The 14,269-nt window shown below is 42.6% G+C and overlaps 1 protein-coding gene across 2 annotated transcripts in view; it reads right to left on the bottom strand.

Moving 5' to 3' along the window:
• Positions 1–554: 554 nt before the first annotated feature.
• The window catches only part of LOC143341926 (neuronal growth regulator 1), a 51,058-nt gene continuing 37,343 nt past the window's right edge, over positions 555–14,269 (bottom strand). For both annotated transcript variants that reach the window (XM_076765338.1, XM_076765339.1), the window contains exons 5-7: positions 4,586–4,741; positions 3,857–4,190; positions 555–3,702 (exon numbers count right to left, since the gene is read on the bottom strand). In XM_076765338.1, the coding sequence (XP_076621453.1) occupies positions 3,557–3,702; positions 3,857–4,190; positions 4,586–4,741 (636 nt within the window). In that variant the 3' untranslated portion in view covers positions 555–3,556. The remainder of the gene's footprint in view (positions 3,703–3,856; positions 4,191–4,585; positions 4,742–14,269) is intronic.

Below are 14,269 nucleotides of genomic sequence, written 5' to 3'. Positions count from 1 at the left end.
ATTAATGGATCGTCGAACTTGTATAATCGCGTACGCGAACGAAACTGTATTGCCAGTTTCCTTTCCTTAAAAATTTAAAAGTCGACGAGAATGGAGCGTTTCGAGCAATCGAAACGACGATTTCTGTAACGAATAAAGCGGCCGTTATCTTGTCGCCCGGATGATTTGTTCCCATCGATATCGGTACCTCAATTTTGATGAGACTTTCATTGGCCATAATTTTCGCGTTAAGCGCCTTGCAAGCACTTAGTTCGTAATACACGATTAAGTGTGTTCTCGACGGAAGATACATCTCCGCTGTAGGGTGTGCCCTGGAGGCAAACAGGTTATTACATTCCACGGGTCGTGGGCGAAATTCCTGGGGTTAGAATCACAGTGACACGAGAAAACATCCCTTGTAGTCTTCATCGAGATCGCTCCTTTTAAAACTTCGAGACACAGAGGATTATCGATTATATCTTAATATCGGAAAAATATTCTTTCGATTTCTGACCAGAAACTTTTTACTTTTGTTAAAATTTATTACTAGTTTACGAATCTCAAACACAGCATTTACGTTCGATTTTTTTTATCATAGGGAAATATAGTTTGCAGACAAATGATTGTACTTTATGGATTTTCGAAGGTATATAATTTAAATAATTAACCGATGTGAGAGAGAGAATGCAAAGTGCAATCGAAGACAGGAAAGATAGAACGTGTAACCCAATGTTTATTCTGTACTCATATCGCGTATATAAATCTTATTAATTGAACAATATAATTAACTTACCTCCTTTGAAGAATCGTCCATGTATCTCGATGGCAATTACTTACCGGTGGATTCAAAGCGTTCAATCTATTTTGCACGTTGCATTGAGAATGAAAACGTAACTCATTGTTCTATTTCTCAACTGTACTACAAATTTACACAATCATCGAGAGCCAACGGAACGAAATATAATAAACGTCGAATTTGATGTCAGTCTACACGATCATTAAATTAATTAGTCTACGAGCGTTAATCAATATAATTTTCAACGTTAAAGATCAGCTATCAAGAATTCTACGATGCTACAAATAACGAGCACATCGATTCATAAGTGTTCAACGAGTCTTCGTTATTAACACTAGATTCACGGAACCCGTCGACAGGTTCTATGTTTAAAATTACAGAACTCATAAATATTGTTTGTTAGCGATTTACGAGGAATTCGATCGATGCAACGATACGTGTGTCAATATCGATAAAAATATGTGCAATAAATGTCCGTAAATCTAGCGTTAAATCGGTAAATCGTTCTAGGTAGAAACGTGTACACTGGTTCGATAAAATGTGCAATATTTCATTGGATGTAAAAGGATACGGTAAAATTCTTGTACCTCGTGGAACGTTTTTGTTACACGCACTCACGTACTTATAATTAACATACATGTATATACATTGATCACATTAATACATCGAGTGAGCATTTTAGTGTTGCCTGGAAACATTGATTGTTTTCACAAGTCGATAAAACGCGTCTTTATTGGCTTTCCCTTGAATAGTATGTACGGCGAACGACGATTGTACTTCGTGATTGTTCGCCGTGGAATCGACGTATCCATCGGTATTCCCTGCAGCGAGTTTTCGCTTGTCGACCGTATTGTGCGTACTTTTGTGTTAGCTTAACGATTCGCCAACAAAAAAGTACCGAAAATTTGAAATTGTCACGAGATTAGAACGTTGATTAGAGTACAATTGTTTGTTCGACGAAAAGTCGAATGAAATTTAAGACGATAGTCGTTATTTACACGAGAGGAATAAAATTTCAAACATGGTCAGTTTCTAAAGTTCACGATCAAGGGAAACCACCGTAGCTCTTTAAAATATTTAAGTAAAATTCACAAGACAAAGTTACAAAAGCTTAAGAGTATTCCATGATTTCCTGTTTCACACCGATTTTCTGTTACATCTACCAAACGTTTTTATATAAAATTTTTACAAGAAGTAGTTTAAGAAATATGCTTTTTGATAACGTGGAAGGTTTATTAGAAAGTTGCCTTTATTTTACAGACGCCAGTGGTTTCCCCCTTTAAACGAGAGCGCGTTTAAGTTTGTCGAATTCGTTTTGCTGTAAAACGCGAGACGACATGCCGCACGAGCCTTTCAACGGATTAAATTCAAAGAATGTCGGCCTTTCGATTCTTCCTTGACGCGTTTTCCATCGCATATTTTATGAATGAACATGGGATCGCGGTCATGCGATGTCTCGCGATACGGGTATTCAGGTTATTTGTGCGAGAAAAAACACAAAACTGGAGGAAGCACGAACGCGACGTCTCGTCTGTGAATCGGAGACGATAAAACGTTCCGCGTTTTTCTCTTAATTGCTAAAGAAATTTGCGGCACGTTTAATTGAACGCTCGTCGCGCTAATGAGTACGAAAAGAAACTCGTTCCTCTGAGGAGAACATCGCTATCTTACGTCCGAGTAAAAACGTTGTTTGCATTCCGAACGGTCGCGAGCAAACTAATTTTCCCCTTCGACGGAATGTTCGTCAGCGAATATCTCTTTGGGGAAAATGAACGTTTGTATTTCCATCTTAATAAGTCTTCGACAGGCAAGATTGTACGTGCTACGCGAGACGAATGGGATTCTCTGTTTAATATCGAAGTTACGTACGTGGGTGTTTATATTCCTTCGCGTTTATCGTGTAACGGAGCTTCGTTTGCTCGACAAGGAGTAGGAGTTTATATTACGAATCAATCGTTTAATATTTAATTTTAGAAACGTATCCGAGATCGAGATTTCGTAGTCAGGACCGAATAACCTGGCTGCTGAAGGCCATCCCTACTATACTGTTTTATAAAAACAATCGAATATAAATTTACTATACATAGGTGAAGATTGCATACTGAATTTACCGTGAAAATACTATTATTTTCTTTATGTTCTTTGACGATAATTTAAAAAGTACTGTATTTGGAAACAGCCGTAAGCTAATCGAGTAGGGGTTCGTTGAACGTATTCCCTTCGAACGGCAGAAATCACAGCCGGGGAAGTAGCCTCGAGCGGCCAATTAATTTCGTCCCAACTTTATGATCGAAAGCTCGTCGTAAAAAGTTTCGTCCGAAAGTCTCTCGTCTCGTAATAACCGCGTCGAGTGGTCCGTCGAACCTCAAATTGCTCCGACGGAATCTGAAACTGTTTCGAAAGTTTCCCGTGAATTGACCGTGTCGCGAAGGAAGTGTCTACCTACGTGCGAAATCGGATACCGTTTCCTCGTTATTGTTATTTTAAGCTGCAATTTCTCCAGTTTCGGATTAAGCTAGTTCCCGCGTCGGAGTATTAAAACGTTTCCAAGAAACGAACCTTTCGCGGGTTCTGACGCCTCAGGGCTGTTGATATCAGCGACGCACCTGGTGTTTGTTTTCCAGCTTCCTGTCGGCGCTTATCGTCCATTATTCTACGTTGTACCGCGAAAATAAACACGGCTCGGACGAACGACGGCTAGATACGAGAGAAAGGTGTCAGAAATGTTCAAGTTCCCGTGGATGCTACTAATTCGTTGACGATGTTGACCCGGTGGGCTGGTCACGTGACGTGGTACTGTTGCAGATAGAGTCGGCCAGAGCTTTGTATACCGAGGAAAGTCAGAAAAATCAACATGACGTTGATCGATGCTCCGCGCGTACCGTTTCGTCGATCGCCGCCGTGCATGGCCGCTGGTTTTTCCTCCTCTACAAGGAAAAACAACAACAACCGGTTAATTTCTGTCCTCGCGGGGAAAAAAATTATTCAAAAAAAGCGCGGTCGAATTTTTCATATTTCTATTAAATCGATCTTCGATGAAACGATTACTCTTTGTTCGCGCGCGCGGGAAAGATCACTCACCTTCGATCACGTGTATCATGATGTACGCTGGCCTGGCGTTGCTCGGCGAGCAAGTGTAATTGGCGCCGTGGGAGAGTTTCACTTTGTCAACTATCAGAATGGAACCGTTTTTGGTAGCCTCGACCCTAACCCCCGGTTCGTCGTCGTAATTGATCATGCGGCCCTGTCTGTACCAAAAGATGAAGCTCGGCGCTTCCGCGGAGGCCATCAGTTGGCATTCCAGTCGAAGGCTGGATCCCTGCTTCACGTGAAGGTCCGGTCCACCGGGAATTATGGAGTACGCTTCGGTGACGTTCAGACGAATGAATCGCTGCTGAACCGGCTCGGTTTGAATCTGTCGCGACAGAGAACGATGGAAAAACATAGTGCCTTGCGAATAAAATTCACGAATAAAATATAACGTCACGATTCGCCGCGTTCTTCCCCCGAAAGTTCATATTTTAACTCGTCGTTGTGTCTCGTTCATTATTTTAAGAACCATTGTGTTGCACGTGGCAACGATAAGGGATTCGTGGCATTGTGCGCCGTTGTATTTCGCGGCTTTATTTACGTTACACAACAATAACGTAGAATTACGCTAGCGTTTCGGTATTTTGATACTCGACAGCCCATAATTCACTTTTGTTTGCATTTTGTTATTACCTTTCTGCCTTTTGTTATCGGTCTTCCATACTATCTGCTGCTGCGAAAAGATTATATCAAATGGTACTTTACATTCGTGCGCGTTACCTGACACTCGTACATCCCAGCATCGTCGCGTTTAATATTCTTTATCAGCAGCGTCCAGTCAGGACTGTTCGAGTCAACTTTGAACCGCGTGTCGATGGCATGAGTGTCGCTGCCCACTGTCAACAGCTGCCTATCTTTCCGTCTGATCCAAGTTACCTAAAACACGAACGCACAAAGTGAAAAGGGGACGATTGAACTATAAATTAAAAGAAACAAATTTTCATAGAGTCCCTTTTGCAGAACTAGGTACTGTACATCCGCGAGAAGCTGGCTAGCGAAAGGAATGCGAGTCTGATTGCCAACATCTCGTGGACGCGCAATACAATGTTCATGTGATCGATAGATCTAGGCTTGCTCGTACGACAGTCGACGTTTCTAAAAGCGAATCTATGTAATATTCGAGAGGAATTCTCCGCTGAATTACGGTTGCCCCTTCCGGGGCGGAGAACGTGGTCGTTTTTAGAGATTCAAGGAGATCGGTACAGTTTCTTGTCGAGACTTTGCCAGCCGCATAAATGTTGCAGATCGTCGTTCGTGGGAGTTCACTTAGACGAATTGCGGGAGTTTAAATGCGGAATGCGTAGCGGAGAGAGGCGCGAAATACGAAGTCTGGTGCACTAGAGCAATTTGACGCGGCTATATAGACAAATGAATCGCGAAGGCGCACTCGGAGATTGTGAAACGTTGCTCTTTAAACGCCTCTTGCGTTTTGCGCGACCGCGTCAGCGCTGTCGCTCTTTTTAATTCACTGCTGACACTTGCGGGGGAGGAGGAAACTGCTGCACACGCGCGTCATTATCGCTCGAGGACGGTACATAGAGCGCTCGGTAAATTTTACAAAGAGAAAAAGCACGTTAGACTCTAGCGACGGTGCGTTCGCCGGAGTTTCAGTTTGGAACTCGGGGGGGAAAACAGATTTTAATAAAGTTACGATCTTTCGAGGCGAGAATTTGTCGTCGTGTCGCATTGAATTCCGAATCAAAGCTCTTTTTCGTATTAAGCGCGAGGAAGTTTAATCTTCCGACGCGTCGCATCCAATTTTTAACGATATCGTAAGTCCCCTTTGGAAACTTTTGCATTTTTAACGCCGCTTCCGGCCTCTATACGTTGTACCTGCTATACAGTAAATATTATATTCGTTTCGTGAGATTGCTCCTTCCTGCATTATTTATGGCTCATCCAAACTGAAGGAAAGTAGCTCTAATAATAAATCCTTTCCTCTTCCGTAAGTACGAAACATCGTCATCCGGCTTAGCCATCCGTAATACTGTTTTCACCTCTTGGCCGGCGTTATTCTTACATCCGCGGTAAAGGCGATTTGCGCGAGAAATACGCGACCGGCGTTCTCTTTCCGCGCATAAATAGCAGATTAAAGTTTCATCGCGCTGCGGAGGTATACGCGACATATTTCTCCGGACCGCGACTCGAAGAATCGTAAAAGAATTTCTGCATTCGTCGTTTATGTGTCAGCAGGCGAGGTAATTTTCATTTTTATATTTTATTTTATATAAGATTATTTTTAATATTATAAATATTGCTTTCGAAAGCAAGCAGAGGTCGAGAGTTTCACGATTTATGTCACATAAAAAGTATGGAAACCTAACGTATGTCTCTCGCGACGATTCAAGGGTTGAATTCTGCTTGTCGACGGACAATAAAGCGAAGCGTCGTCGCTGAGCTAAACTCCAGATCGCAACGGGTGCACGTTAACGAGACGAAAATCCCTCTGAATTACCATAATTGCCATTCTGGTATATACATAGCTCGCAGGGCAGTCGAAGTCGTCATTGGCAGCCTAGCCAAGGGAGAAAGATATCGGGGTTCTCTATGTTCACGGCGATGACGCTGGGAAAAGGAGACCGGGCACTTGCGTGCCTTAATTGTCTTTGTCGAGTGTACTCGACGTCCGCGGCAAGTAGGTTTCGCGATTTTCTGATGCGGGCCTGAAGATCGACGAGTACCGACGCGACGAGTGCACTCGAGCATAAACGGGCTGAATAATGAACCGCCGCGACGTATTACGAGAGTCAGCGTCTATCGTTTCAGCTGCCTATTAACGCAATCGTCGCGATACTCGATGCGTATGCATCGCCGTTTCGTTGCTCAGTTTTTCCACGAGTTTCCCCCACGAGCTTCGCGGAAATTTATTATCCATACAAGGATTCTAAACCCTAGTTAACGCGGTATCTAGAATTTAAAAAGAAGTACATTTTTCTGGTTGAAGTTAAGACCACTGCGTGACGATTTCAATCACTTCCGAGTTGGCAGGTCGAAGCGATCGCGACAATTTTATCCACGGACGGAAATAGACAGTGCAAAGGGAACTTCTTGTGGCGTTTATACAATCTTCATTTTGCGACGACGGGGAAAGAAACGAAAATAATCCTTCTTCCAGCTGACTGAGTTCCATTAATCAGGCTTTTCTTCGCACCCGTGAACTTGCCGGAGCGATTACATCGGCGGTCGTTTAATTAATGTCCCCCTCGAAAGAATGGCGATCGCGATCGCGATAAATTTATTGGACGTCCACCGACGCTATTGTCTTCTTCAAACCGGTAGATTCTTTTCCCGTTTTGTATTATTTTTTTTTTTATCTCGAATAGCGATTTTTTAAAAGTTTTTTTCTCGACGCAATGAAGATTATTAGTAATGTCTACGTTGTACGATATAAAGGAACGTACAATTGCTGTAGGTTTCCGAAGGAGAATATCGATCGAGTGTTACGTCTTTGTAAAATGGTTACGAAGCTGAAAAATCAGGTCGCAACGAGCTAGCGTCGAACGGGGCCCTGTCGTATTGGATTTGTGAAATTGAAATCGAAGTGGAATTTGTTAAAACTGCGTCTGTCGATAGATCATCTAGCTTGTACCGCTTAACCGTGATCGCATGTGCAGCCAGCATCGTTTCGGGCATATATAAAAATAACTTTTAATTATCATCCGTGGTACAGGCGTCGCTAATTGAAAAGTAACACGCGCGGAAGTTATTAATTCGACGCGTTAACGAGTATCTGCAGCTCGTAACTTTGTGGAATCGATTCGCGTAACCGTTGTTCCATGAAAACGAAATGTCAGAGCACCGGAACGTGTTGTTCTGCCCGCGTGTCCTAAAGATGCATCGACCGAATTTCCACCGCGACTGCAAATCAATGGGTAATGGATTATTAAGACGACGTCGCGTCGGACTTGGAAATTTCAATTACGTCCATGGAACGTCGAGGATGATGGATCGAGGAACGCCGGAAAGATCGATGCATCGACGACGATCAGATTTTCACGGTATATTTTAAGTAGTAACATAAATTCCAATAATCACGTAATGGAAGCGAGATTAATACGTGCGAAAAATTATCGGTAGAAATCTGGTTTCAAAGAAACGCATTAACGTAATGCAGAGTAACGTATTTAGCGCTGCTTTGTCGGGTGGCTAAGGAGCACGATCGATAAAGGAATTTTCACTTTGTTTCGTTATTAAGGAGCGTAAATAGGCTATTGTTAAAAACTTTCCCTCCTATTCGGGCTCTCTAATCCAATTAGTCGAAATGTTATAAAAAGTTTGCGTGCTTTATAGCAATGAAGAAGATTGGAGGGAAGAAGACTAGAATCTCGATGAGAATACGACCGTTGGCGGAAGAGGTTCTGCGTGCTGTACTTCCTCCTTTCGAATAACAGTTTTTACCTCGGTTTCGAACGACGGTATCGTTCTTATTTATGTTTATTCAACGCGAGCAACCTGTCGGTCCCAGGCGAGGGCGAGAAGATATTGAATTTCATCCACTAATGATAATTAAAATTTTGGTATCTTCGGGTGAGGTTTTATAAGAATGCCAGTTCCTCTAGTTGCAACTCTAGAACGCACATAGACAGAATCCGAACAACTTTGTGTTTTATTAAATCGTTGATCACCGCGCCTAATTTATCGTAATGAACCGATATGCAGTATCGTAACCTCGCGGGCTGTAAAACGGTTACAGGCGAGTCGTAAAACTGGAGAAGTCTCGTAAAGCTAAACTGTTACTTCGGACCTTAACGATGACTCAAGGGATCTTAAAGACGCGTGAAAGGGGTGCTATGAAATGTAAATAACGATAAGACTGTTTCGCTCGTACTAACAAAAATACCAGCAATGATCTACTGCAACGGAAAATTCAGGGAAGCAATTAGCGAAAGCTGAACCGCAATAGATTACCGAGTACCTACAGTTGGCGCAGTTAATCAACATTCGTAATAACGATACAACATGTTTGTAATTAATGCACTCGGTATGCATGTCCATAATTAACGAAGCTACATTCACGGACGGGAAAGTCAAGACGCACACAGTCGAACCCATAAGCGAGGTTAATGAATCCTTTGCTATTCTAAAACTAATTGTTACTATCAGCCATCCTGTTAATTGCATGAAACGACACATTACGCGTAGAATGGGTAATTCAGTATGTAAAACATTTAACCTCCGACGCACTAATAAAATATTTCTCGAAATTTATGGCATCGTGCGTGCTCGATTTATCTTCAACTTCCATTTGGAACACACCACACGCGACGGTCATCTATTATCAAACTATCCCGCCACACACTGTGTGGTATATTACATAAATTTTAAAAAACAATCATTGTTTTTCCACACTAATTAGAAGGTTTCTCAAAAGCTGAGAAATATTTTCGTGTGCCTCGTAAGGTTTAGTTCTGCCTAACAAGATTTTTTTTGGGGATTGTAACTACCGTGCTGTAGGGGGGTCGAGTGCACCAGGAGTCCTGCGAGACGTTTCGTCACTTTTTCCTTGGCGTGACCCGCGAAACACGTATCCTGGTACGTGCTCACGATAGGGTGGCAACGAACTCGCGCGTGATTACTCATTCATTAAGTTCCAAGCTCGCATCGAGTGGACGCAGAAGGACTCTCCGGGGTTGCAGGGGTGAAAACGTAGAGCATTCGCGTCGCGTACGCGCCAGGTTGATGCTATTCGTGCACGACGAGCGTCCTGGCGTCTAATAGCATTCGTACGCGCGAGGCGGCTCGTCCGAGCGAAGAGCTCGGATCGGTCCGTTGATCCTTCGCGATATGTAGTCGCGTGTAGGAAAAAAAAAAGAAAACAGAGTGTCAAGAGAGAAAGCAGGGTGGCGAGAATGCGCGATGAATAAAAGATCGCAAGCGTTTCTGCGTGGCTCCGTGCCCGTTCTCCTATCGATTGGTTTCTTGACGCTTTTTGATCTGCCTCGATATATGAGCCGACCGGAGACTCCGGGTTATCTTCGGGTCGTGAAGCTATTTTATGGGGTTTTTTTCGACGGGTCCCGGTTCCCGTTCTATCTCGATCTGCAGAAATTTACGATGAGCTTACGAGCGACTCGATATTTAATAGTAATAATATCTTTTAAGCAAATAAAGCTGAAGACAGAGTGTTCTGTCTAAAGAAGATTTATTCTGAGTGGGCAGAGCACATGCTAATACGTCGGTGGGTCGAGTCGTTTCCGAGAAGTGGGCGAAGTCGAGAAGAAATACGCCTCCGGGGGGTACGGAATACTCGTTCGTCTCAATTTGATACTTTCAATTCGTTTTACCGTAGCTCGTTTAAAATTAATTCGGTGCACGCGTCAGATTTCGAAATAACGATGGCCTTAAAGCGAACGGGGCACTATAGTTTATCGAGTCTAGTGCTATTCGAGGGGTGGTTCTCCGTCTGGCAACGGTCCACAAGCCGTCGAGTGTCGCCGTCAGTGGCGAGTTTTTAGTTCTCGTACATAAAGTATCGAGCAGAAAGATAAAGTATCAAACAGAGCCCTCAACGAAGCTCTAAACATTGTTGATTGTTGGATTTTTTAAATTCGAGACTATTTTTTGTATTATCTGTCAATTACAGATACCAATCACTCTGCTATTTCACGTTCAGTTTTCCTTTTCTGTTGGATTTCGTTCTTGAAACGTTATAATTTATTTATCTCTATATTTTCCGTCGTGTTCCCGATCGCTGTAAACATTTGTTTTCCATTTATTTTACCGCCTCGCTTGATCCGTGTTAACGAACGCGTGTATCGCGTTCCGGACCGGACACAAAAGGAATTAATAGCGTATTATTTCGCGTAAGAGTATTTGTAGCGATAATTTTTATTCACAGCAACCATCGGTATTTTTACGATACATTAATCAAGTATTATATTAACGTTTCACGATAATGTGTTACCCAATTTCGGTCTAAATGTTCTTGAGAACGCACTCTTTTCACGATTATACGACGGCGGTACTTGCATTCGAGTACAAGGGTTTTCAATTATAATTTTGAATAGAAACAAAACTAGGAACCAGACAAAATTAAGCGGATTCGGTAGTTGTAGGAATTCCCGGGGACAGCGAAACGAGGGGTTAGTAATAACCTGTAAATTCAATATCGACGCGCGTTGAATAAATTTTCTCGCAACGAGTCGTGGCAAAGGAAAGCCCATTCTACTTCGTATCTATGTGTTGTACGATAGAAAAATTGGAAGTACGCGCGAACGAAATTATTGTTGTCGAAACTTGACGGGACGCGTATCGTTCTTTTATTATCTTCCCCCATTAAGAGTTTTCTCTATATTTTACCTTCAATTTTTCGCTTTTCCGTCGCGTGGGTGGCGTTTTTTAATGGATTTTTAACCTTCGAAGTTTGTCTCCGGTCGTTACACAGTTTTTACGGAACCGGCACCTGTTTTCTCCGCGGGGAAACTCGCGCGAAAGTTTGTCGGCTTATGAGGAAATGGGCGTCGTCATATCGCCACCATATGGCACGGTCTCGAATCGTTTCGTGAAAGTAAGGAGAGTGAGAGATACACGGGACGGGATTGTTTCAATTGACTTCGTAAAGTTTTCCCGACGCATCGAAAAATCGGGTCTTCTACCCGTGGCGAAACACCGAACACCGTGTTTCTCGTTATACGCGCGAATTGTCTTCGAACTCGATCCCGTCGATGCATGTGTGCCAATCCGCCGGATTGGAAACATGGATAACGAGCAGTTACTCAGGAAATAATTATGCGTATTAGGTCGATATCCGAATTATCTGTTTATTCGCACGTCAAACAAGCTATGTTCCCTGCTTTCCATCATCCAGTCAACGTCATCGCGACGAGATCACTGGGGACTGTGTTCCTTTGAACAGAAAATAGGTCGATTCGGTTTCCGGTTCGTTTACGTTTTACCATCGATGCTTCAACCAGCGTCGCGTTCGCGTCGCTCGCCAAAGTTAAATGCCCAAAGTCGCGCCGAATACACGATTCTTTCGCGACCGAGCGAAGGAACTCTTCAATTTTCTGAAAGTTCGTTACAGACGCTGGTATTCGCGAGCCAAGCATAGAAATTTCAAAATATACCCGCGATAAATAGAAATTCACAGATTGGATCGATTTGGGTGAATTTAATTTGCAAAATTCGATAAACAGAGAAGAAATCGGGGCGGTTCTCCTTCGCGGATGGAAAGAATCGACGCGATCGAGTGTAGGAGCGGAATTAATCGTAAGTTTTTCTAGATAATTAACCAGGACCGATCGCGGTGGCGAGAAATTGACGCGGTCCGACCGTAACCTCCGAGAAAGGCGGCGGTTCGATTGAAAATTATACGCGCTCCGGCGATCTTTCGTTCGACGAAGGAAACTTACAGATTGGTTCTTGGATCGATTAACGTGGCAAGGCGTAAAGAAAAATTCACGGAGTGTCGCACGACTGGGTCCGAACGCTCGGAGGCGAACTTTCCGCGGCGTTCCGACGACGATTCGTTATCCGAGCCAGAAAATTGGAGAAGTTCTCGGGTCTCCGTCGGGATTGCCTCCTTGGATCTCAAACGCACGTGTACCGTTTCCCGAAATATTCATATTGCTCCCGACCTCCGTAAAATTTATACTCGGCACAACGGTCGAATATAATGCCGTTGACGTTCGTCGTTTGGAAGCATATCGATGGAACGCACGCGCGATTGTGTCGCGTTTACGCGGCCATCCCGATGTCGGAACAATCGGTCAAAGCGATAAAAATATTTTACTACGGCACTATGGACGAAATAATTTTTGATTTAAATCGTTAGCGCGTCGGTAGGCGCTTAGTTACAATTTTTTTTATAGTATTTCTCTGTCGCATCGAAATTGTGACCCCTGGCGAAAGCATAATTCTTGAAAAATTTCTGATTGATTGGACGACGGGAATTCGTGCCGCATTTTAATTGAAGTTTTGAAATTTTATCGATTTTGCGCGCCAATCTCCGACTCATACCGCTATTATAAAAGAATAACGAATATTTTGTTTTCTATAAAACTACACAATTTACTCGAAAGCTTTGAAATTTTCCATTAAACTTGCTCTACTATAGCGCTGTCGATCCACAAAATAATTATTACCTTTTATTAGAAAGGTACGCGTATCGCTATTTTCCATTATTTCGTTATTGCTCGGTAAAAATTCTTGGCGGAATAAGTATATTTCAAGAACGTAAATTGCTTTAGCCACCCATCTGGTATGATGGAAAATTCTAGGAATACGGAAAGTATTTCCTCGCGGATTGGATTTGCCAAGAAAGGCTATCATCGATTCTGGAAATTCTCTATTATCTTGGCTGCTTCTGTTGTGCAAACAGAAATTCAATGTATGTACTTGCCTTCCATAAACGTAAAAATTCAATTTATTTTATTTTTATAATTGTGAAACTTCAGAACCAGAGCAGGAACGACGGTTATAATGGAATTATGAAAATTCCTCTGTATCTCAATATTTATCTCGGAAATGCTTCGCATAGTTTTCTCTTACGTTCTGCACGGAGACGAGGACGACGTTGAATCGAAGATCGAATCGATCACGAGTTTGGTTAAATCGTGACGCAGAGTACAATTCCTAAACAATCGATTGGCGTAGATTGGGAATATTGTGTCCGACAAGAAGCATCGTAAAAGTTCTTGCGATAGTCCTCGTGATATAGAATCTATTCTCAAAGGTTTTATGATATCGTTCTTCTATATTAAACAATTTTTTTACGGTCCAAGTAATATAAAAAATATACGAGCCATTGGTTGGGTCGAATTTTCTCTAGCGTGTTGTAACCCCTGTTTAGAGGAACTTTTTATTACTTTGTACGGGCGGTAAGAAGGTAGAAATCCTACGTTGTCTCAAAGAAGAACACAGTCAATTAACCTTGTTGCAATGATCCTTTACCAATAGGGTTGATTCCCCAGAAAAATTCAAAGTAAGACGATATTAAAAAAAGAATATTCTAATTTCAAAGAATTTCTAGAATACGAAATTTGTTAGAACGTTTCTTGACTTTGTGCCTTCAATATCGTTACCATAATACTAGCGTTAGTATTACAGTCGGTGCTGCAACGTTTGTAAGTGGAAAATTCATGGCTAGTCGGACGTGAAACGTCGTCGCGTCGACGCGTTAAAAAATGCAAGTATCAGCGTGCGAGTTATGTAAGTTTTATTCGTCGGTGTTGCGAGGAAACATATTTTCCGCCGTTTCGAGGAATAAAAATTTAGAATCGTCGGACATCTATTTTGCGAAATTCACTACGTCTCGTTTTATCGCGAGGAAGGGGGCGGGATTTGTTTCACGGGCCGCTGGTCCCGATGAAATTTCGTATTATTTTATCTTCGAAACCTTCGGCATGCCAAACAACCTTCGGATTCCAATCATTGAACTTTGTGCCGCATTGCACAGCACGTCCA

Source organism: Colletes latitarsis, chromosome 5, assembly GCF_051014445.1.
Source record: "Colletes latitarsis isolate SP2378_abdomen chromosome 5, iyColLati1, whole genome shotgun sequence".
Classification (NCBI taxonomy): Eukaryota; Metazoa; Arthropoda; class Insecta; order Hymenoptera; family Colletidae; genus Colletes; species Colletes latitarsis.
Note: the sequence above shows the minus strand (reverse complement) of the source record. Positions and strands in the feature narration are given on the sequence as shown.